The sequence below is a fragment of the Syngnathus floridae genome, chromosome 16 (assembly GCF_059516105.1).
Source record: "Syngnathus floridae isolate MCC-2025c chromosome 16, RoL_Sflo_1.0, whole genome shotgun sequence".
Lineage (NCBI taxonomy): Eukaryota > Metazoa > Chordata > Actinopteri > Syngnathiformes > Syngnathidae > Syngnathus > Syngnathus floridae.
This window is the reverse complement of record NC_142428.1, coordinates 8,916,952-8,940,725: the sequence shown is the minus strand read 5'-3', so window position 1 is coordinate 8,940,725 and position 23,774 is coordinate 8,916,952. Positions and strand designations below refer to the sequence as shown.

At 47.1% G+C, this 23,774-nt stretch overlaps 2 protein-coding genes across 5 annotated transcripts; both read right to left on the bottom strand.

The window, feature by feature from the left end:
- Positions 1 to 1,442: 1,442 nt before the first annotated feature.
- Positions 1,443 to 9,238, bottom strand: crip2 (cysteine-rich protein 2). Its single transcript, XM_088400930.1, has 8 exons — positions 9,060 to 9,238; positions 4,469 to 4,563; positions 3,399 to 3,456; positions 3,172 to 3,303; positions 2,914 to 2,982; positions 2,736 to 2,830; positions 2,565 to 2,622; positions 1,443 to 2,212 (listed from the first exon to the last, which is right to left on the bottom strand). The coding sequence occupies exons 1-8, from the start codon at positions 9,100 to 9,102 to the stop codon at positions 2,160 to 2,162; spliced, it is 603 nt and encodes a 200-aa protein (XP_088257056.1). The 5' UTR covers positions 9,103 to 9,238; the 3' UTR covers positions 1,443 to 2,159.
- Positions 9,239 to 12,327: 3,089 nt separating this feature from the next.
- On the bottom strand, positions 12,328 to 23,722 carry mideasb (mitotic deacetylase associated SANT domain protein b). Of its 4 annotated transcripts, none has more exons than XM_088400013.1 (13): positions 23,415 to 23,722; positions 18,786 to 20,169; positions 17,817 to 18,083; positions 16,760 to 17,081; positions 16,577 to 16,643; positions 15,962 to 16,104; positions 15,772 to 15,875; positions 15,621 to 15,696; positions 15,071 to 15,159; positions 14,838 to 14,987; positions 14,676 to 14,768; positions 14,188 to 14,357; positions 12,328 to 14,115 (listed from the first exon to the last, which is right to left on the bottom strand). In XM_088400013.1, exons 2-13 carry the CDS (start codon positions 20,025 to 20,027, stop codon positions 13,869 to 13,871), a joined length of 2,970 nt encoding a protein of 989 aa, XP_088256139.1. In that variant the 5' UTR covers positions 20,028 to 20,169; positions 23,415 to 23,722; the 3' UTR covers positions 12,328 to 13,868. The 4 variants fall into 4 exon arrangements, with proteins under 4 accessions (XP_088256139.1, XP_088256138.1, XP_088256140.1 ...); XM_088400012.1 differs by lacking the exon at positions 23,415 to 23,722 and adding an exon at positions 21,981 to 22,341; XM_088400014.1 differs by lacking the exon at positions 23,415 to 23,722 and adding an exon at positions 21,981 to 22,340 and having other exon boundaries at positions 14,676 to 14,765.
- Between the last annotated feature and the right edge of the window lie 52 nt (positions 23,723 to 23,774).

Genomic DNA, 23,774 nt, shown 5'->3' with positions numbered 1-23,774 from the left:
GCAGCAGAAATAACGTGAGTATCAGCGACGTGAACATTCAGCTGCTCCTGTGATGTCACTACATTGCTCCCACCGTTCCCACGATACAGTGGGCTCCCCCGGGGACCCTCGTTTGGGAGCATATCACTTAGGAAAACATGGGTACCGTGATTGTGTTATTGCTACAGGAGGCGGTTGCTGTGGAAACATCACTTTTCTCAGACACGCGGCATTCCGACCGATCATCAAGGCTTTTTTTCCCCCTCATTTTTGGAGGTCTTCAAGTTCAAACAAAGCATTCGTAAAGCTTCACTTCAAAGATCAGAATGAAAAGTAGGATGAAGTTCTGCATCGTAGAAGTAGCAGGCCTACTGCTGTTGTAGTCGTTGGAGTTGACAAAAAAAGTATGAAAGTTCTGTATAGTAGCAGAAGTAGTGGGAGTAGATTATATTTTAAAAAATATTATATACTAAATATTATAATAGTATTAAGCCTGCATCGTAAAGTATTAGTAGCACATGAAGTTCAGTACAGTACAAAAAACAACATGAAAAGTAATATGAATTGAAGTTCTGCTTCGTAAACAACATAAATAGTAGTATGAAGTTCCGCTAAAATTAGTAGTAGACGATTTATTTTATGGAATTAGTAGTTGTGGACAGCCTGTTTGTGTCGTACTAGAAGTGGTGCGACTGGTGACACAACACTCCGCATACTGTTCATAGCTGCTCGTGCTTTTCTCTCGGGAAGAATGCGAACGAGGACAAGCGACTTTATTTCTGCTTGACAAGCAGCAATTAGGCGCAGGAAGTGGGTCCTTGTTTACATTTCACGTGTGTAACCAAATATGTCACCATGACGCTTCCTAGTTTCCAATTTCACAAACACATGAACACGTGAAACTTTCAACCACTCCCTTGCACAAATGACGAGAGTAGAGTTTCTTGCACTTTGGCATCAAAAACAGAAGTCTCACCCGACACCGGACATCCTCCACGGTGATAAGTAGAAAGATGCCACAAACGGAAGTGATGTCATAGACAGCAAGCGGCATCAAATCATTCGGATTTTCTTCTCTTCGGACACTTCATTAGGGACACCTGGCTAATCTATAACGGGATGCAAAATTCAGTAGTGGCTAAAAGAAACATCAAGAGGACCATCTGACCTTATTTAACGACCGCACAATAGCAGAGCAGTGCAATTGCTCCACCTTAAGGCGACGTTGGTAAATTACACATCTACTCTAACATTAAATTTAATTCTGCATGTACGGAATTAAGAATAAAAGAACTATGTACATTTTTCATCAGATGCATTACATTTTGTAAAATAGAAATTTCTATATATACAAATTTCTAGTACATACCAATTATACATATACAGACATTACGTTGTAAACATATGTATGAAACGACACTGCATTAGCTTTAAATGTTGAAACAAAAACGCAGGCGCCAGACTGTGTATGTAGTGTGGCTTTATTGCATCTTGGAAACAACAGACACCACAATCTGTTAACAACAGAAACAGGTGGAGACGACCACGAATATTAATAATAATAAAACATGTGTCTGCCATACGTTGAGTGCAAAGCTAAACTAACAAGAGCAACACAAGGCAGTGTCTACACTAAGGAAACACTTTGTCATTGAACAGCTTGACCTCTTCTGAATGTGTTGAAATGACAGGAATACTTTTTTGGTCCCCAATGGGGGTGATTCATGGCCTCGCCTGGCTGACCTTGCAATGGTTGCCGCCCAATGGCAGGGCGCAAACAGGCCGACAAGCACTCACACTCACATTCACACTTCAGGACATTTTCAAATGTCCAAACAAAGTTAACCTAAGATAATAACGGTGCTGTAACAGTCAACTTTAGCATGTCGTCAGGCTGTCAGAACTATTAAATATGGCATTGAGAAAAAATACACGAGTTCCATTGGCAACACAACAATCTCCTGCTTTTTCTGTCCTCGACACCACTGAAATTTTCTGTGGTCAAAAACCGTTTTTTTTCTTGAAAGGAAAGGCCATGCAAAACTTGGTCGTGAGGAACATAACTCATGTGTGCAGGATTTTTTTCAAAAACAGTTGCTCGGAACAGTTGGGAAAAAGGAGAAGATGTGGAACAAGTTGTCAGGAGAAGGTGGCGATTGAGGGAGGGGAGGGTAGCGGAGTCACTGCTGGGCGGGCTCATAGATGTAGCTGCCCACGCCACCCGTATTGACGCCTGGAAAGGGAAGAAGCACAAAGGGCCACGAGTCGGGCAAGGCTCATTTGCATAATGGGCGCTGGAGTACACGGGTGGGCAAAGTCAGGTACAAGAGTGGTCAGGTACAAATGGTGGTCATGCTTCGACATCAGTTTGACTTCATATTCATTCTATGAATAGATTTTTAATTCATTTAACTTACTTTAATTTATTTAATTTTAAAAGGTGTTCACCACATCTACAAACGAGTTGGCCCTTGAGTACAAAACTTTGCCCACCCCTCCCTCGTGGAGTCTGCGTGTGTGTACACATTCAGGTTACGGTGGAGCTGATGATATTCAACGGGTCAACAGCGCCTCCTAGCGGTTACCTTTGGGCCCAAAGAGCACAGCGTAGCATGGCTTGTGGCAGTAAGGCTGGCCGTCGTGCTGGAAAAAATATTTTTAAAAAAGTGATGACGACAAAGTGATGACTGCAAAAGTTTTAGCAGCATAGTATCAAAAAAGTGGTTAAATTGTAGTGTCATGTTGCCGGCGGTTACCTCGGCGTGGCCACCGGCAGACAAAGTCTTGCTGCATCTCTCGCAGCGCAGGCAGGGGCGATGCCAGTCTTTGCCCAGCGACGTCACCTTCTCGGCTGCATCACACAACACACGTAAGGATCAAAGTTGCTTCAAGTCGCCTCATCTTGTCGTCTCATTTAAATGCAGTCTTACTCACCGAAATACACCTTCTTGTTACATCTGGGGCACATGTTAGCCTCGCCGGAAAAAGTGGTGATGCCTCCAGCTGTGCGCACACACACACAAAATTGTTTACAAAAGAAAACCTTAGCACAAAGATAACATTGGCTCGACAGTACTTTTCAGTCTCTCAGGCGGGTGTTCTAAGGTTGCCAACCAAAAGCAGAACTATACTTTTACATGTACAAGCTAGACAAACAGAGAAAGTCTACGCATAATGTAATATCTGAATCACCTTTGGACGGCGGCTTGGCGGCAAACGTCTTCTTTTCCTCGGCCTGCCCAAGGGCATCGACCCCGCCGGTCAACGAAGCGCTGCTGGCCGGTGCATCGTACACGTAGGAACCGGCGCCGCCAATGTTCACGCCTGCAAACATTCAAAGTGATGCTGAAATGCATACCTTCATTTAGGATTAATAATAAAAAAAAATGTTTAAAAAAAAACCTCATCATGTAATGCACCTTTGGGTCCAAAGAGGGCAGCATAGCACGGCTTGTGGCAGTAGGGCCTTCCGTCATGCTGAGAAAACAGAATAGGATGCATGTGATGCTTGAGAATGAACTCCCATCATTGCGCGCGTGTGTGTGTATGTGTGTGTGGGGGGGGGGTGTTAAGATCTGTCACAGCAAAAACAAAATTTCAAAAGGTAGACTGCATGCTTCATAGGACTGCACCCCCCCCCCCCCCAAAAAAAAAACTAAATATGACTCTTTCCAAAAAGGGACACTCTTTTCCACCTGACTGATGATGTCATCGCCACCAGACCGCTCCACCCAACACAAAACACGTCAAGTTTCCACTTGAACCCTTGCCGGCCCGTTGCATGCTGGGAATGCGGTGGGGAGTGTGACCGAGGCCCCTAGGGAGGGAAGGGAGGGTGACCAGCAGTCCAGCGCTTAATGACTACAGATGAGGAGAAAGTGGCAGCTCGCATTCTGACAAAACACTTTTTGTGTAATTGTCATCAAAAGCGAAAGTAGCTGGAAAATATTTCAATGTCAGTGTGGGAAGCCGACTGCTGGGAAGCGAGTGGGCTGCACTGCTGATGGATGGAGCGAGCGCACAAAAAAAGCAGTGTGTGTGTGTGTGTGTGTGTGCGCGCGCACGTGATGTTCTGAGAAAGCCATCAGCCGGGTAGTAAAAATCCAGAGCTTCACTTATCAAATCAAAGCGAAGGACACAGCAGTCCAGTTCACACACACGCACACGCGCACGCACACGCGAGTGACACATTCTGAAGAGGTTGAAAGCAGGAAACTGTGACAACTACGCAGCATTGAACCCAACAAGTCTTGTTAACAAACAACAATGGAGGAGGAAGGAGGGAGAAAAAAAACCCCTCAAAATCAGAAGTGGGACTGACTGACCTGTGCTTGAACTAAAAACAAAAAAAAGTTCAAAATGTGACTGTCATTTTTTTTTACCTGTACAAAAATTACATCTAATAAAGAAAGATCTAATGATGATCTAATAATAAAAACAGACAAGAGGGCTCTCGCTTGAGTTGTGGCCAAAATGTGGTCATACTGACCTCAGCGTGGCCGCCGGCGTTGAGCAGCTTGTTGCAGCGGTCGCACTTCAGGCACAACTTGTGCCAGTCCTTGCCCAGTGATGAAACCTTCTCGGCTGCATGGGGCGAGAGGACACACAAACAAAGACACGCAAGCGTGAGTGCGACACACACAACAACAAGGCTCTGTCTTTGTTCTTTGTCAGAAGAACGATGAACTTGTTTTGCAATGGTGTCATCGGGCCAAGCCAGAGATGACTGGGGATGCCTGTGAACCAGACAGGATGCTACGATGATGTCATCAAGGGACAGACACGCAGCTATGCGGTCCAGGTCCAGCTGGAGCGGGACCCCCTCCTTCCCAAGTCCTTTGTGTATCCCCTTGCCCCTCCCCTTCAGTTTACAGTTCACCCATCCTGCCTCAGATGACCTCACCCACACCGTCAAAACTGAAAGATAATTTCAATTTTGGAGGTTTTATTTGCGGTTAAGCGTACCTCAACATTAGAATAGGGGTACTAGCAAAATCTCAATTTACGCACATTCCAAATCAGTTGAATTGAAAAACGGCATTAATTCTTCCCGATGCATTTTTTGCTCAGTATTTTCAATTTTTAAAAAATGGCACAAAAATCTGAAACAGTTCCTTGCAAGTATTTTAATTTTGTACCCAATTTTTTTTTTTGTAGTTCCAGACTGACCTAATAATACTCACTGCAACAATAAGTCTGTTCGCACACAACAATGCCCCAAGGAACCGTGCGGGGGCTGCAGAGGAAAGGCCTTCTCTTATCATGGTGGGACACAAATAACCGGATACCCAAATGGGTTTCTGACCAAAGACCCCCCACAACAAATATCCCGTCAAATTCCTGCGATGAAACCGTTTCCGTGCAAGTAACCAAAGCAAACATGGGGAAGTCAAACATTGAAGTCCAGGCAGTGCAATGCAGATGGAGCGCTAATGTTAGCCACTAGCGTTGGCTGTTGACTGGCTCGCCCAACGTTGGAAAAAAAACTAGATTTACAAAGTATAATTTAGACAATGGTCAGATGAATTCCACACTAATTTATTGTTATCATCGAGTGCCTCGTAGTTCGAAGGTGCGCGGGTTCGAATATTTGGTTGAAGTTTGACGGCTTACAATCGCCACCTTTGTGCGACTTTCACCGTTTGTGTGTCACGACGTAACACGGAGGTGTCAAGCAACAGTCACAGCCGCTTTTTGATTAATCCCCTCGAAAATCCGAGGACGCCCATCAACATCCTGACACCTCTCTCTCTCTCGGTTCTAAAAATAGACCTGCCCGCCACTGGGCCTGTACTCGAGTGCACATCAGAGAATGAAAAGTGTATTGTTAAAAAAAAAAAAAGTGTTGTGATTGTGAGTGTGGTGAGTGGGGGAGGTGGCTCAGCGTGTGTGGCCTAGATGATGCTTCCAACCTCCCCACCCCCAGTGAAGCCGGATCAAAATCCTCATTATCTGCGGGAATGACATGTCAAGGATTCAGCTGGACGGTTACCCTAACAACATATCAACTGGATGTGGCGGATCCCACCGACGACTTAATCGCGCTTGATTTGTTCGGACCGAACCGAGACCAGACAGACTAAAGGGCTCGTCCTTCCTCTCAAAAGTGACGACACCCCAGGGTAGCGATTGTTTTTTCATTACGCAGCGGATATCCCAGAATGCAGCATGGCGGGAATGTCCCGACAATCTATAAATCGAGCGCGGCGTTTTCAAGCGCGGGGGTTGGATGGTAATGGCTTTGACAGACGCAGGAAGGCCATGCCGAGCTACAGCGGGAATTTGGATGCCCTTTATGATTGGTCCCGTCGACTGGTCGCAGTTAAGCCTGTGGTACCGCTGCAGCTCTCTCTTTCTGTGGCTCAGCCCGCGGCTGATGCAACTTTGTGACAAAATTCAGCTCTGGAGGTCGTTGGTCGCCTCGGCCAAGTGAAGGTTCCCCGGGCAGGCTTAGAGCCCCTCCCTCGGCGGATAAAAAGAGGCCGACCTTGTGAATTCTTCCGTCTGACGTAAATGGGCTGCAGTTAACTCGCATCCTGTCTGGGTTGGTCACAGAAAGCCGGCGGGCAAAACGCCAGCCCTGCCTCGGTGACGAGTTTCTCGCTTTAGCTTTGAGAGAACTGTCCCAAAAAGTCACAAGTGAGCTTCCTCAGCTGGCAAAGTGATATTGGATACTGGACCGATTTAATGAGTCAACGTCCTCAGCAAAGTAGTTTGGCCGCTGTCAGGTGAAACGTGACGCGCGGTACTTTCAGTGCTTTCACCTGCGTCTCCATGAGGGGATCGTGTTTGCACCTCCAAAAAGGCAGAGGCAGCCCGGCATTGAGCGGCGGTTACGCAATGGCAGAGCGCGGGAAGCGGCAACTCAAGAAAATGGACGTTACGTAAGCAACGAGGAGCATTCATGCGGTCGGGCGGAAAAGCGGTCACTCTGCTGACGGCAGGATAAAAAAGGATATTGTGTGGTCAAAGTGGCATTTAGGTGTGGGAAAAAAAGAAGGAAGGGGGGAAAAAAAAGTGCGGCTGATGGAGGGGACGCCAGGGGGGAAAAAAAAGCCTTGTGTGAATGGAGACGTCGCCTCTAATTAGAATGCATGAAGCACTTTTGGGACACTCGTGTTTGGCTGCCTTGTGACATGGAGCGCGGTTCCCCAAATTGGAAATTTGAGAAATTGATGCATCAAGCAAGACCTCAACAAAACTTGAACTTTTCGCCATGAGTTCCTTATTTTTGTGTTGTTTGGCAGCTTTTAACGTCAGCTGACAGACGAACAGCGGTGCGACATCATAACAACACCGTCTTAATGCAAGCAGATCATCTGCGTTTATTTGACCATCAATCTCAAAGTAACCAATGGAAAGTTCCACTAACATCTCCACCCCAGACTGTGGGATTGATTTTTATTTTTATTTTTTTAAAGAGGGGAGTCAAGTGTTTTGACTTGTCGCCTGCTACGATTCGATAAATGGCGACAACAGCTGGAAGTCGCCAAGAGTAGCTTACCACCATCGACCGCCAAAGGAATTACAATCAGTCAAACGGGGCAGGAAATGGCTTTTTTCCGCCCGGCCGTTTGGAATCCACCCTGCCACCGAGTTCGGTGCGGTGGCCTCTTTGGAACTCACTCAGTCTAGAATTGAACAGCAGCATGTGTAGGCTGAATGCGGCGAGCTGCATCAGCAACATGAACAGGAACTTGTTAACCTGCGACAGAACCGACCGACCCAATGTGTCGCGAATTACATATTATTCCCGCGCCTTTCCGGGATGAGAAGGAGTGCTGAGTCCACAGAATCTCAAATCATCTGAAAACCTCAAAGAGTTGCCACGTTAACTGTCTTCTACCATGTCCCTTGTCATGTGGGTTTTCTTTTTTTTTTTTTTTCCCGAGAGATGACTGGAACTTAAATACCGTAGCAAATGCCTCCTCGTGACGCTAAGCTAGGCGTGCGCCCTTGTCTCCCCCATCATCTTTACGTCAACACCGCACGGGAGGCGACACACCCTGAGCAGAAATAACTCTGCTGTTACATAAAATGACCGCTCACTTCAAGCGTCTTGCGTATGCTTCCCTGGGCCCGTGTTTTGGGTTTTTTTTCATTTTCTTTTTTGGCGGGATGAGCAGCAGCTGTGTCACGCTACTTATGTAATTGATTTAGAGGCCAGAAATTAAAAGCCTGGTTGTGTTGGTTTAATCTGCATGATTGAATCAACACAGTAAATCCATCATATACCATATATGCATTTAAATATATTTTTTTAATTACAAGATCCAGATCCTTGTTGACATGTAAGCCTGATGTGGGCATATGGTGTTTTTGCACACTTGGCAAGAGTGTCGCCCTCATTCGCTGCCAAACTGCCGTGTGGGCCACAACAACAAATTAAAATGGCGGTAATCTATGAGTCATCAAATGATAACTGAGATGGTGATTATGTAGTTTTAATCATGTGTGATTACACTGCTTTTACTTTCTGAATGAAAGTCAGAATTTCTGTACCGTGACATCACTAACTGAACAATGCAGACAAGTGGGACAACTTGAAAAGCAACATACATGATGCTAACTATTTTTTTCGCTATGGAAAATCATGTGGTTTGTCTTCTTTTTGGAAAATGAACGATAGAGACAAATGTAACATTTTTATCAGTGATTCTTTTCAAGTGCTACATCAATAGTTGATCTCTTTGGGAAATGAATGACGGAGACAAGTGCACCACTGACTGTATGATCAGTTACAAAAGTACAGCAGAGTATACTAAATGTGAATGTTTAAACGACCACATTTGTTACGATATTTGCTTTTTCCCCCCTCCTGAAGTTGGCCTCTGACAATGATTGACAATTTCTAAGTGACTTACTTATTATACTTAAAGGAATGCAAAATGTAAAAATTTAAATTGGTAGCAGTGTGAAGGTATGCCTAACTTACTATTTTGAAGCCAAAATTCAGGATATATTGCTGTTATATTAAGATGAGCTAACGTGGTAAAGGGGAAAAAATCGATATTTTGGCTAGTGCGACTATAACTGGGTCAATTTACAGCGAAAGCAGAAAAACGGGTGAAAGTACTCACCGAAGTAGACCGTCTTGTCACACTTGGGGCATTTTGAAGCCATGTCTGGAGAGAAAGGTGATGTTTTATGGTTGAATGGGAGCAACGTGCGTGCTGTTGTCGGCCCACAACGAGTGTCGTCGTGACGTTCTCACGAGCGCCAGAGTCTAGTCAAGCAGGCTGCCGTTGCTCATTTGCATAGCCGCGCCTTCGGTGCGTTCACGTGCATCGGGAAAAGAAATACTCGGTTTACAAAGAAGGATAAGCGATACAAAAAAAAATACAAAAATGTAAATAAATACTGCATTCTACAAATAATATACAAGATGTAATAATAATGAATGAATAAAATATACATGACAGATAGGCATACTTGAAGTCACTATTGGGGAATTTAATTTTGATTCATTTTATTTTGTATTCGTTTTTTATTCAAACCTATTTAAATTACATTTGTATGAATGAATATGAATATATTATCACTGCATGATTGATGAAAATGATTAATAAAAGAAAAACTCAATGCTAATAAAAGTCCAGCCATTCATCCATTTTCTGAAGCGCTGTTTGAAGGAATTAATAAAGGGGAAAGTGACTGAACCACCCACAAACGTCTTGGAGTGTATCAAACTCAAGGCCCCAGTGACGTGTGGTGAGGTTCATGACTGGAAAGGCACTGACGTCACTACAACAACCCCCCCCCCCCCCTTCCCGGTAAAATTTGTCCAACACCTAACCATGTCACAAAAAAGGTTGGGGAACGCTGCTTTAGAGGGGCTTAATCATTTTTTAATTTGAACTATTTGAATTAAAATCCCATATCAGCAGTCTTCACGCATAAAAACGCTCAATAAAGCACAAAAAAACTTTTTTTCGATTACTACTCCGTTTGAAAAGACATGCTCCGAAGTCCAGTTGTCCGAATCAAACCTTTTAACTCCGGAGTTTGTCTTCCTTTACTGATGACCTCCTGCTTCGACCGAAAATCCATAGTTGAAAATCGTCTGAGTTTGCATATGTAATCCTCCATTGTAAAATGAAATGTAAAACCAAAAACGAAATAAATGGACGACTGCTCCTAGGTTGTTCACTGCAAATTTGAACTGGAAATCACTTGTTCTACAGGTGGGCGCATGAATCATACCGGGATCACTAGCGCTCCCTGCCATAAGGCTGGAGAACTGTTTTTCATTGCCTCCGTTGGGTCTCTTTTCAAAGCCGTTTTGTTCATCTATAGAAACACGACGTTACAGACAGATGACAAAAAACACTAGATATTATATACATCAGCTTAACTACAGAAATTAGTTAATATAGCCAGTGTTCGAACACTTAAACAGCGACATAGAGTCAGACAGCTGTTCAGTCTAACCGCATAGCCTGTCAGCATAGGCAGCCGTGTGATTACGCAATCCTCAGAGGAGGCAAGGCGGGAAGTTGCCTCCTTCGAGCGACTCGTCTTCGGTTTTAACATAACTAAAAATTCAGCGATTTTGGTTCAAAATGATACAAAACTACTGAAATTAAAAGGAAAATAATAAAATTATAATAAAAACAATTGAATTTGTTTTTTCCCCCTTTTCATGATGGCAGGGGAGACACGGCCTCCCTTGCCTCCTCTGACCACACGTCTCTGCAAGGCCCAGGGGCCGGATCTGACCCAAAACATAATTTATAGGAGGCCTTCGAAAACACATTATGTGCATTCACGGCACACCGAAGGAAACTTCAACGTGGCCCGCAACATTGTCTGAGTTTGATACCCCCACAGTCTGCAAGCTTGACTGCTTTTAAGCTTTGCCCTTTCGTGTAGCTGTGGGCCCGGCTTCACAGAATCACAATGCTCCCTTTGAGAGCCACTGACTCGTAGGAATGCATTGAGGCAATGGAAGAGCGCCTTGGGTGGATCCCGTGCCTCCTCCGCTTCTAATAAAAACGTCAAGCGTTGTACGTGGAGAATGACTGAGTCAAACGTTTCATTATCACGTTCTCAGGCGGAGCGACTGAGGTCATACACTTTCACACGTACTGTAGGTGTCGTCTGTCTGGCTGACGAAAACCAGACGCCGGTGGCGGAAGAGCAGATTTCAGTACAGTATTGCAAGCCAGGAGTACAGTAAGATTTGTTTCCACCGATCAGCATAATCCCACTCATTTTTGTAGTAGTTCAACACACGAGATTATACTAATTTCTGGCACCCTTTTATTGGTGGGACAGTACGGTAGTGCCCGGCTTTGTCGTACATTTTTGTATAGTCTATATTTTGTTACCTTATTGCAAGGCAAGGACAAGGCAATGTTCTTTCTCCTTGCTCCAGTAAACTCGCTACTGGACTGTATATCCTCATATACACTTGGAACATTCAATTCTGGCCCTCAGTGACTTTTGTTCTTTGCAGTTGCTAAACCAGCAGTAAAAATTCAACAGTGGTTGTAAATTGAGACAGGGCAGGGTCGCATCTGGTCGAATTTCTTGAGAGGCGACAGACATATTTGCTGTGAGCATCTGTCGGAAGTCGGGCGTTGCCGGCACGTGCACAGGCCGAACTAACAGGTTTGCGTTCAATATTGAAACATTCCCAAAAGGCCCGCCTCACCGGCTGCCGGATTATTTTAGAAACAGACGGCATGCGGCGTATAGGAGGCGACGGCAGCAAGATGATAACATGCCGGCGGGCAGACTTGAGTGTTGAGTGTGATTCCAAAGGACAGATACATTATCTGGTGGATAAGACTTAAGAGCTTTGCTTTGTCTCCTGGCGTCTCTTTTTGGCTATTGCTGCATGACGGATGCAACTATGTTAGGTTGGCCCAGCACATCAGTTAGGTTTAGGGGTTAAAGTTGATGTCAGGACTTTGACCTCAGGGGAAGGTTTGAATCAGTTCAGGGTTCGTATCTCTGTCACGTACTAAGTGACCTGCTGCAGTGGGATTGGATAAGCCTGCGGAGACACAACAAAGCGCCTATTTGTGTTTCTACCAAGGAGCGGGAGGGCGAGTGACATTTTCTTTGGTGATGGCCAGTTGTGGGGGTTATACCCAGTGGGAGAGCATTTGAGATTCCACTGGAGTCCATTTTTAGGCATGTAGGTCCCAAATGTCTTCTCTCGTCACTGTGGCAGCACTTTGATTATTATTAGGCAGAGGAATGAGGCGGGGAAATATTTTTCATCCATCCATTTCATCCTGTTCAGTTTATATAAAAAAGTGATCGCAAGAACGCTGCTATGCTGCTCTCTAGCGCCAGTCAAAGTGTACTGACGTCAAAATCAAATAAAAATATTCAAGGTTTAAGGAACATCGTAAAAGTTTAATAAACAGTGCTTCATAAACCCTTTGCCAAAAATGTGGTAGAAAACAGAAACAAATAAGTTACACGGTCGCAGCCGTGATTTCTTTTTTCCCCCAATCATGAGTGTGAACCACCTAGGAAAATAGCGTAGAAAGTTTGCAAACTAAGACCCTCACTCACATACCCTTTATATATATATTAGCTAAATATATTTTTACATTTCATTTTTTCTCCTGCAAGAACAGCAGTCCCCCCCAAAAGTGAATATAAATTACACATATCAAACAGCAACAGTCTTGCATTTTGCTTAGTTTTTCATCATTAACACACACACACACTCAGTCGATGCATAGACTCAAGGACATCTTCTACGATTTAACAGTTTCAAGACCTCTTCATAGGCCTTTGAGAGAAAAAAAATAATTCAGTGACTGTTGCCATAGCAACAGACCAGAAACTGGAACCCTTGAGACTAAGCGAAAACATCCACCCTCCTCACACAGTGAAATGGATGTAAAATGTGCGTGTGCACAGCAGAGTATGCCAAGTATAAAACCACATGTAAAATGAATCAATAACAAGGAGGGGGGAATCAGCGATGCTTGAGCCCAAGAAGAGGCCTCTTGGCTGGGGTAGATCGCAATGGCCTTGACCGCCGTCAACTTGCACACTAAATAAATAGCATAGCAATAAACCAGGCAAATTTAAATACCATAAACTACATAAATATCAGTTGGGGGGGTCGCCTTGAGTCCCTACACCAGGAGGAGGTCTCCTGGTTGGGGTAGAGAAGCTTCCAACAGTCCTCACATGAGGTAAAAGCCCCAGTGAAAAGTGTTTTGTGTGTGTGGTGCTCAGTCTATTGCAGGCCTGCCCTTTGAATCCTTCACAGTAACCGACAGGCAGCCATCCGATTGGCTGAAATAAATTAGAAATAACAGGAAACTGAACACACTCAAGATATATCACAAAAACTATGAACAAGAGTAATAAACACAACAGGAACCACAAAGTGGCCACACAGGACAGAAGGAATTACAATACCCTGGATATGTACAGTGTTATAATTGTTTTTTTTTTTGATTGTCAAAAAAGCATTAACTCTTCCAAAATGCTAGAGTGCAACAGGGGCGCCACCTTCGTGTAAAAAGGTCAAAGGCCCTGGAAAGGCGGGAAGGGGCAAAAGCCTGGTGACCGCTGCAGGCGTGCGTGCATGTATGTATGTATGTATGTATGTATGTGTATGTGTATGTGTATGTGTATGTGTATGTGTATGTGTATGTGTATGTGTGTGTATGTGTATGTATGTGTGTGTGTGTGTGTGTGTGTATGTGTGTGTGTGTGTGTGTGTGTGTGTGTGTGTGTGTGTGTGTGTGTGTGTGTGTGTGTGTGTGTGTGTGTGTGTGTGTGTGTATATATATATATATATATATATATATATATATATATATATATATATATATATATATATATATAAAGTAGCGTGGCTTTTGATTGGAGGTTGTAGAGCTTAGAAGGTGCGGCTGCATTGAAGTGCGTCACTGCCAGTCGTCATCGTCGTCGTCCTCGCTGTCGGACGTGACGTCGTCCTCATCATCGCTGTCACCGCCTGCCTGCCGCGTGCCGTTCTGCTGCCGGGCGGCCATGAAAGCGGCGGCCTGGGCGGCAGCCTGGGTGGCGCGAGCGCGCTCCTCCGCCTCCTTCTGGCGCAGGGCGGCGGCCTTCTTTTCCTGCTCGGCGTGGCTCTTCATGTGAGCGCTACGGCTCTTCACCTTGTAAAACACCCTGGTGGAGAGACGGGACGAAACTCTGTTGTGCAAGTCCCACGTGATGATTTAACGGTGTTCAAGAACTGACCTGCCACATTTCTTGCAGGGGAACTCTCCCTCGGGGCCGCCGACACCCTTGTTGCCCGTTGGGGGGCTGGTCCTTGTTAGGGGGCCGATTGCATGGGGAGGAGGAGGCGGCAGCGGTCGATCCCTGGCCACGACGTCCTCCTGGGCCCTCATGATCAGGACGCTGGTGGTCTGTGCACAGTGGAAGATGTAATGTGAGGCTGGCACGTAGAAAAACAAGCTTTCCTGCAGTCATTGTTTACCATCGCCAAACAACGTTACACAAGTCCACTAGGGGGCAGCAAGCACAATAAACAAAATAACATGGCAATGGTAAAATTTGCGTTTTTAGTTCTTAATATTCAGATGACACAACTCATGACCTAGAAATGAGACTAAAGCGGGCTCAGAAAGTCACTCAATGAAAGCAAGAAAACGGGTGGATAAGTGAGGCTTTGTTCGTCCGCACTTTTCCTTTGTGCATTGTGTTCCTTTTCCCGTCCGACTCACGTTCTCGGCCGCCCCAACGGGGCCAACATCCTGCTTCCTGTCGGCTGAGCCTTCCCACATCTTGCTGTCTTCCTCCCGCCGCTGAGAGGCCTGCTGAGGCATTTACGATGAGCGGCGAATCCCTGCCACTGCTTAAAATGAAAGTAGCCGTGTGATGCTGACCTTATTTGGGTTGGTCTCGCCTTCTTCGGTCGCCGCGCCGCCTGGAGACGACGCCTCGCCGTAGACGAGTGTCCCGTTGCGGCCCACCTTGACGTGCTTTTTGTACGCGTAGTAAAACTCCACGCACTGCCCTACCGTCTTGGTGCTCACCTGCAGAACGAGACAAATCGATGTTGGTATACATGCAGACTGTTTTTAAAGGTCGCTACCAGATTTTATGTTGTCACACTTACCTGCTTTTGCACCATGAAGAAATCCTTCTTGCAGGTGGCCATGCCTTTATTGAATTGACGTCGCTCGGCCGCAGACCACTTGTCGGATCCTGATGGACACGATCAAATATTTAGCATGCAAGCGGCGTGCTAGCGGCTAACCCCCCCCCCCTTTAAAACAGAGATGATCAACAATGGCTCTCCTGTCTCCTGCCCGTGGGGGAGGGAGGCGGTAGATTAAACGCACACTGGAACAGCACCCCCTGTGGAACCCCCCTGACCAACCCCCACCCCTGCTCGCCCATCACCCACGCCCTCTTGGCTCGGGCAGTTGCCAACACTCAGAGGGAATGTTTGGAAAGTCCGTCACATGTGTACCTGCTGCCATTTTAAACACAACAGTGGCGCAATCTTTATCGACACAATTTAACCGTTTCATAACGCTCGTCTTTATCACCTAGAACTAATACAGCGTATGCATGCGTGATGCACTTGTTATTTCGTCCACTTGGGGTCACCATCTTTACACTATTCACGTGTACCATCGAGGATGGCGGGCTTTAGGGCAAACCTGAGTAGTGGTAGTCGGACAACGGATGGGACTTGGGAAAGACGGGATCGCTGAGCATGAGCAGTGATAAAGCTGCCTGAAAAACAACAAGCAAAACATTCATTGGCTTGCAAATTGGTGCCCCAAGGCAGGGCTGCCGCAAGTGGCTCACCATGATGTCGCCGCTGCAGCGGTGTAGACAATGGTGGGCCAGCTCCTGGTTGCAGCCTCCTCCGCACAAAGCGCTGGAACATGCCAGGTGCATCAGGTCTTTCACTGACAAGGACAAAGAGACTTTAGGGATCACCTCATTCGCATGCCTCTGTCAGTTGACTTTTCAGGGATGGGGGGAGGGGGGGTACCTCTTTTGTGGTAGTCAGGCTTGTCCTCCAGCTGGGTCAGCGGGGCCCAGAGCAGCTCGGCTCTGTGAGGGTCCAACTCCACCAGGGAGCGTGGCCTCAGATCCGGCACCTCTGCTTGGTACCGCGAGCCCAGATTGATCCGTCTGGTGAAATAGGGATTGTTCATATGAATGAATGACTTTGTATTGATGGCAAATATTGCTTTGTGTTGACAAATTATGCTTCCTGTTACTGACTTCACACCTCACATATTTCAGGTCGTGGTACCTTGAGATACATGTTTAATTTGTTCTGTGACCAAGCTTGTACCTCAAAAACATGTAAACAAGAGTCACCCCTCACATGAATCGTGACAAGAACATGGCGGTGACGTGGACTTTTAGCGTTTTGGTTTTTTTGCGCAAGGTGCCGTTTATCGTGTTCGTGTTTATCAGACAGCTTACGATTGCCGAGGATGACTCAGCAAAGCAGTGCTGGCTTTGCAAATTCAACACGTCTCACTGAGGACAGCTCATGATTCAGCTCGGTGTTATGATCTGGATAATTGCCTGTGGAGCGTGCACTCCAGTGAGGTGCGTGTGTGTGTACTTTCACTGAAAACAGGCAAACACTCACGGCTCAATGCTGACTGGAGTGGGCTCACTCACTGCGGACAGAACTGGAGGAGTCATGTCGTAGCTACCTGAACCAGCAAAAAGAAACAGACAAACAAACAAACAAACAAACAAACAAAAAAAACAGCTTCTGATTAAGGGGTCAAATTAAGGTTAGGGTTTGAATATTGTTTGTTTGGTGTACCTGAGCCGAGCAGGCTGCGCGTGGCCGACTTGGGCGTGGCGGACGGTGGTGCCGCTGCCGCCAGGAACGTAGAGAAGTAGAGGCCAGTGCCCTCACGCACGGGACTGAGGATGGGCGGCGGCGTGTAGGGCGGCACGGCCAGCGGGTTATCGGCCAGGCGGACGGGCGAGCGCAGGTGGCTGTGGTACGGCGTGACAGCCGAGTAGATGGCAGGCGGCGCCATGAAGGCACCCGGCTTGGGCGGCGGGATGAAGAGGGGCTCAGGTCGGGGGCGCCGCTTCATCTTTTTCACGTCATCGTCTGCTCGCGCGCCCTCGCCGTTCTGAGAAAACACCATGTTCCACCAATTCAATTTCCTTTTTTTCCCCATGCAAACATTTTATCCAACTCGTGCAACAACAATATAAATGTATGATTGTACTTTTTTTTTAAATCATATTTCATTTTATTTCACCTTATTGTTTTAATTATGGTGAATTTTAACCTGTATGTTTAGTAACATAAACGTGTCATCTCATTAGTGTTAAGGTTTTTGGTTTTAATTGTTAGAGATATGCCTATTTTTTCCCACTTGCTGGACAATTAATAAAATAAATGTCCATTTGCATTAATCTGCTTTATCCGGGACAGCGTCGACTCCCTTTTCCAATCATATGAAGGGGAAATGTGAGGAGCATGGCAATGGGGGGGCAGGGGGAAAGATGGATATGGGTGGGGGATGGGCATGTGTGTGTGTATGCAAGGGGGGGCGGTATGTAAGGCCCTTTTGGCGTAATAGCTGGAATTTCCACACAGAGAGGACGCGATGGCTCTCATCATGTTCCAACATGGGGATATTGTTTCCATTGTGGCATCATGAATAACTGGCGAGAGGAAGGATCGCATTCATTTGCATCAATCATGACAACATGCGTAACTCAGATGGCTGTGGTCTTTTGTTTTGTTTTCACTGCGTGGATTAGTTTGTTCCTCAAAATGTCCGATGCTACAGTCTCACGTCCGTCTGAATGAATAAATGTATGGTGACTTAATGGGAATGACAAGGCGCCACTGGTACCTGCTCCGAGCCCTCCGTCAGCGAGCTTCTCAGCGAGCGGCGACGAGTGACGATGACGGACGGCTTGCGCTCGGCGCCGGCGCTCTCCAGCGGATTGGGGGGCCTGGACGGCGGCGGCCGGTTGGATGTCTGCACCGCATCCTCGACGCACGGCGCCAACTCTAGTCGGCGCACCGGCACCGACACAGGGATAACGAGCGGGAGCAGGCCGTCGTCTCGCGGCCGCTTCATGCCCGGCTGGGCGGGACCCCAGGGTTTGTGCGCCTCCTGGGGAACAGGACAGAGAAACAGAAAACTAATCAAATGGGTGCATTGGAATCGAGTAATATTGAGATATCTGCCTCTTGCTGAAAAAGTCTGTGAGCGAGTCCTTCAGTCCTTAGACACTTAGGAACAGTTTTACAACTGGAACCAAAATGTTGTGCCCTGAACCATTTTTTAAATTTTCTATTTACGTGCGGAATGTTTGCATCTGTCAAAAAAGGTTTGAAATATTTTAAACTTTTGCCGCCAGTGGTCCACAACCTAATGTGACTGTTGTTTGGTGGTGGAAACGCCCAGGCAGAACCCCAACGTGGTGCTGCCTGAAGAGAGGTTTTGCTGAGTGCTGCATGAAGTGAGTGCGCGAGTGTGTGTGTGTGTGTGTGTGTGTGTGTAGGGGGGGGGGTTCAGTGAGCCTCTCTACTTTGATGGATAGGGGGGGGTGCAGGCATGCAACCAAGCACACGGTCTGTACGAGATGTCAGCGGGCAAAATGTAGGCCACGTTGCGTTCCACTGACTGAGTGTTGTTGAGCAACTTGTTGTGTAATCGCCGCGCATGACTCTGCATGATACTGGCCGGCTGGAGTCGGGTTCCTATCTGTGTTTATTGAAATGTAACAAGGGCAGGTTCATTTGGTATAAGTGGGATATTGTTTTGTGGACAAGCCAAAGGTTAAGATTCAGAACCTAAAGTCAGGCCACGTACCTTGATGTCCTGTGATGGCAGCGTCTCCATCTCTGAGGCCTTCTGTGCAAGCGTTTCCAAGTTGACTTCCTGTGACACCCTGCGCTTCCGCCGCGGCGTGCTCTGGATGACCCCTGTTGGGGCCGCCAAGATGTCGGTGTCGCCGCGTGTCCCGTTCTGGAGGTCTTGCAGCGCCGGGTCGCCTGGGAAGGGGTTGTCATCCGACGGTGCGCCGCCTTCCTTGGAGAGGCGCCGTGACCTCCGGAGGTTCTGCGTCTGGGGTAACGGATCGGGCAGAAGGGAGGGAAGCGACGGTGGGTCTGATGGGTGTGGCTCTGGGGTGATGTCCTGGATGAGAGAGTCCTGGATTTGGGGGGGAGCGGCCGCCAATGACGGCTCCTGGGAGTGTGCGAACTGCGGGTGGGAGTGCACGTTGGGCGGGTAGTAGTCAAGCACATGCTGGCTTTGTTGCTGCAACTGCTGATGTTGCATTTGGAGCTGCTGCTGCTGCTGCTGCTGCTGAAGTTGTTGCTGGATGAGGTTCTGCTGCTGTAGCCGGGGGAGCTTGGCCTGTGTGGAGTAGTTGGGCGGGTTGGGCAACCTGGCGTTGCCTTGGTAGCTTTGGTAGTAGGCGGGCAGGTGCTGCCGGGGCTGCCCAAAGGCCAGCTGAAAGGGCTGCAAGACGGAGCTCCCCACCGGGTGGGACGCGCTGTTCGGCTGGGGGTTCAGCGCTCCAGGTTTCAGGGTCTCCTGAAAGGACTGCTGCTGGTTCCAACCGAGGCCCCTTGCCTTCACAGAGTCTCGGTAGAAGTCCGCCGTCGGGTCAGGTCCTGCCGGCTGCTCGTCTCCAGCCTTGTCTTTTACGAAGGCTGTCTGGTTCCCCGAGTCGGTCAAGTAGTTGGCAAAGTTTTGTCCCCAGTTGGCCACGCTGGTCCAAGTGGCAGCTCTAAGTTGCGGCTGACCGGACTCCTGGTGGGCCCACTTCATAGGTACCGTCTGCTGATAGTGACCCCTGTTCTGGTCACCCTTGTCAGGGCTGAAGATAACCGAGTTGAGGTACACACGATGGCCCTCTGGATTGGACGCCGCGTCGCTCACTGCCTCCGTTTTCTCGGGCTCCTCCCCATCCTGGACGTAGTAAGACCCTTCGGCACGCTGGCCGCTCTCCTTCATGACTCCAGCGGGATCAGAAAAAAACGTGATTCGTTTGCCCGTTCGTTTTGCGCCAGGTTTTTGCTGGGCCGGCACGCTCATGGTCAGCATTAAAAAGCCGGCGTCGGGAAAAACTCTTCAGTCCTACTAATTGCTCAAGTCACTTAAGTGCAAGTCCGAACTACACCGGCATCAAAATGTATTCCTCTTTCAAGGCTGAGGCTTTTTTTTCCCCTCATTCACAGGTGACACCCTGTAAGGACAAAATGAGTGATATCAAAAACAGTTCACCACAACTGTCAAGTTTCAATAGTCAGCTTGTTTTCAGAACATATAGTACTGCCACAAACCCCCCCAACAACTATGACGACTATGACTGCAATGCATTCCATTTTTTTTTGGGGGGGGGGGGGCACGTTTGCAATTCCCATGAAATGATGAGTCATGAATAATTTAAGCTCAGTAGAAAACATCTCAAAGCCTACTCATAAAAAAGAGACCCTGCAGTCCCATTGCTAGAGCCTCGGACTGATTGAATTTGAAAATAATCCAATTATGTTTTTTGGGGGGGGGGGGGCGGGCCTAATGAAGGAAGTGTTAATGAAAGTGAGCCAGGGCAAGTCGTGATGAACAAGCGAGCAAAACAAAGTCCAACGCTCCCATGAGGACTTGACAAGCCTGTCATGATTTCATATCGCCATGGCAACCCTTGTCATGGACATAATTAAGATTTGGTTGTCCAGATTTTTGGGCAGACTTTGGCGATGGTGCCAGCTTGCCAAGTGTTTGTGGTATTTAACAACAACAACAAAAATTAAACTTAAAAAGAAAATAATAAGATAAGTACAACTCATTATGCATTACAGAAGAATGTTGCGGACGTCACAAAAAAAAAAGTGCACCCTCTGACAAATCAAGGAAGTACTTGGCAATTGTCACCCTTTCCCCGACGGGCGAGGGGCTCCTTAAAATAGACGCGCTGCAGCTGTTGGGATCCTGCACACTTGCTCGGTGGGCCAAAAGCGACTGCACGCTCCTTCCGCACTCTGCGCGTGATGTTCGGATCCCTGGAAACCTCTGCCGTACTGACGCTGCAGGTCAACACTATCAAATGTAAAACTTGAAAATGCAAACGGCGATCCTTTCAATCACAATCAATGCAAAGTGAAATCCTTCTATCTTTCCATCTGGTGTTACCATGACTCATATCCGACACACATCCGAAATGTGTCACTCGAAGTGTGCATTCTCAAAGCAGCCTCCGTGTATGCAGAGAGCCATGTTGCGATCTTGCACACATGGCTTGAGGCTGCAGAATCTTTAGATCAAGGTGGAAAGGAAATTAATTTATGTGAGATTTGTAGTGACGGCCCGGTTGGGCCAGCATCAGTGAACTTCAGGGCTATCGGATGACTGTTAATGTCGGACCCTTACGGGTGAAGGAAGAAGCCAAAATACGGACAAGGAGATGAGTGCAAACTCCACACAAGGCCTGATTCGAACCCAGAACCTCAGACCAGTGGGGCAGATGTGCAAGCTCAGTCTTGGGTGAGCTGAGGTGGGGTAAAACCCGGACTGCCCGCCAGGGTACATACAGACAAACGCCCATTCACACTTGAGGAAAATTAGCTCTCATAATCTTTGGAATGTGGGAGGAAGCACGGCGAAAACATGCAAAACTCTCCACTAGAAGCCCAGATTCGAACCTCACAATTGTGACGCAGACGTGCTAACCATTTGTCCACCGTGCCAAGAATAAATAAACAAACATGCAGGGATCACCTAAAATAAACGACAGGCACCGTTAGCCGCCCTAATCCGTTGGCAGAAGACCTGACTTTGCACGCGTGGGTAGGATCTCCCCCCACTCCGCCCTACCACCACCGCGCTACGGCATTGTGGTAACAGCAACAAAAACGGGGGGGATTATCAGGCAACGACGGGCAACCAAAACAACGCGATTGTCAACAAGGGGCAACTGTCACATGTGCACAACTTGCAAGACAACAACAACAAGATGGACACCGCGCGCGCGCGCACACTTCCAAGGCTCGTTGTACTTACGTGTTTTTGTAACGAAAGCTCGGGCTGCAGACGACGGTGACAGTTGTTCAGTCCGTCCGCACCGTGCAGAACCGCGGCGGCGATGACTGCTGCGGTGCTTTGCCCGAGGTTGACTCATGCTAGGCGGCTGCTGACCTCACTCCCTGCGCCCCCCACCCCCCTCCTTCTCCTCAGTGCGATTACAAGAGGCGGAGTTCGAGACGGTGGTGGCGAAACAAAAATGCTAACCTGACTTAGTGCTAATGTAGCTATTGCACATGATAGCGAGGACGATTGCACGAGTCGTACTCATGCAAAAGAAAACGGCTGCCAGGGCTATCTTGTTGACTGGCTGTTTGTCTTGTGACAACCCTCCTAGTCCCGCCCTTTTGTTTTCCGGTGCCCTTATAAGGGCGCTTCCGGTGTGACAAAGTCATTTACCGGGCAGGCTCGCTCACAAAACTTTACGGGAAATTCCAACACACATGCAGGGCTCGCACACATACTAAACCAGAGAGAGAGGGAATATGGTTGTGAAGCTTCACTTTTACTTCCAAATACAACCACGGTGCTATTTTCTATGAATCACTTGACAGGTTTAATTGTGAAGTTTAGTTCAGCCAGAAAAGCAAAATTGGGACAGGGGGCAACATTCGGCCTGCCCACAGTTCCAGACCAGCCCTCACTGTGGCCATTAATAAAAATAAAACTGAAAATAAAACGAAAAACATGCAGTGCTTTTATTTAGAAATTTATGCATGAGGTTAGCATGTTGTCTTGGCGTTCGGCAAGCGTTGCAGTTTTTCATGTGGCCCGTTTCCAAAACGAACTGGCGGTTGATAGCACGCATGAGGCGCTGACTATGGTGGCCTCTGAGTAACAATGTCACAAATTTCTTCTGCACCACTGAAAATGGTGGCATCATGAAGAGACAATAACGTGTAGAAGAAGAGCGGAGGAATATAGACAACAAATGTCTGCTCCGAAGCAGGCTTCACTCAGTGCCCGTCTCCATGGAAAGGCCATATTTGAAGGCTAGATTCAAAGGCCACAGATTCGGACACTGGCGTGTGGTTAAGTCGCACAGGAGGTTACACCATGTGGCCTTTAAATTTGGATTTTGGAGGGCACAGCCTACAAATTTGGACACAGTCATGAGCCATAAAATTATGTCAGTAACAGATCTGATTATACTAATATTTTTAAAAACGGATAGATATTTTGGTGGGTAAGTCGAGTCTAGCATAATTTAAAAGATGAAAATGCAAATCTGCTGTGATAAATTCCTCCACAAGACGTCACGTTGTGCCCGTGTTTGTGTATCACTGCGCATGCGCGTAAAGGGGTCGTTGGGCCACTCATTGAAGACGAAAAGCTCTTTGTAAAAAAAAAAAAAAAAAAAAAAACTCTCATAAACATACACTTTAAAACACACACAAAACACGCAGTACTTACGCTTGGTCTGTTTGGTTTCTCCAACAACTTTGCCCACCACCACTCCACGATATCTTCCAGCAGTAAAAATGGAACCTGCCATAACAAATCTCTCCACAAGACGTCACTCACTTCACCGGTAAAGCAACTGAACGGCGATGTATGAGGTGATAAAAGTCACACATTGCAGCAATTTGATAGCTTAAAACCAAGCACACAAGTAGTGTTTTGATTAGAAATGTTGGTTAAACGATGAAATACAGCAAACATCGATACTCGACAGACTTGCCGATGCTGGCCGAGCCGTTATTTGTGAGGGACGACGCTTGCGTGCAAAGACAAACAAATTACAAGATGGTTATTACCCTGCTACAAGTAGAG

Coding starts and splice junctions, on each gene's coding strand:
- crip2 (XM_088400930.1), bottom strand. CDS start 9,102: ATGGCTTCAAAATGCCCCAAGTGTGACAAGACGGTCTACTTCG. Junction 3,457..4,468: donor ACGCCGGCGGCCACGCTGAG/GTCAGTATGACC, acceptor CTGTTTTCTCAG/CATGACGGAAGGCCCTACTG. Junction 3,304..3,398: donor TGCCCTCTTTGGACCCAAAG/GTGCATTACATG, acceptor GAATGTTTGCAG/GCGTGAACATTGGCGGCGCC.
- mideasb (XM_088400013.1), bottom strand. CDS start 20,027: ATGCTGACCATGAGCGTGCCGGCCCAGCAAAAACCTGGCGCAAAACGA. Junction 18,084..18,785: donor TGCCATCACAGGACATCAAG/GTACGTGGCCTG, acceptor CCTGTTCCCCAG/GAGGCGCACAAACCCTGGGG. Junction 15,160..15,620: donor GTCCGACTACCACTACTCAG/GTTTGCCCTAAA, acceptor CGTGTCCATCAG/GATCCGACAAGTGGTCTGCG.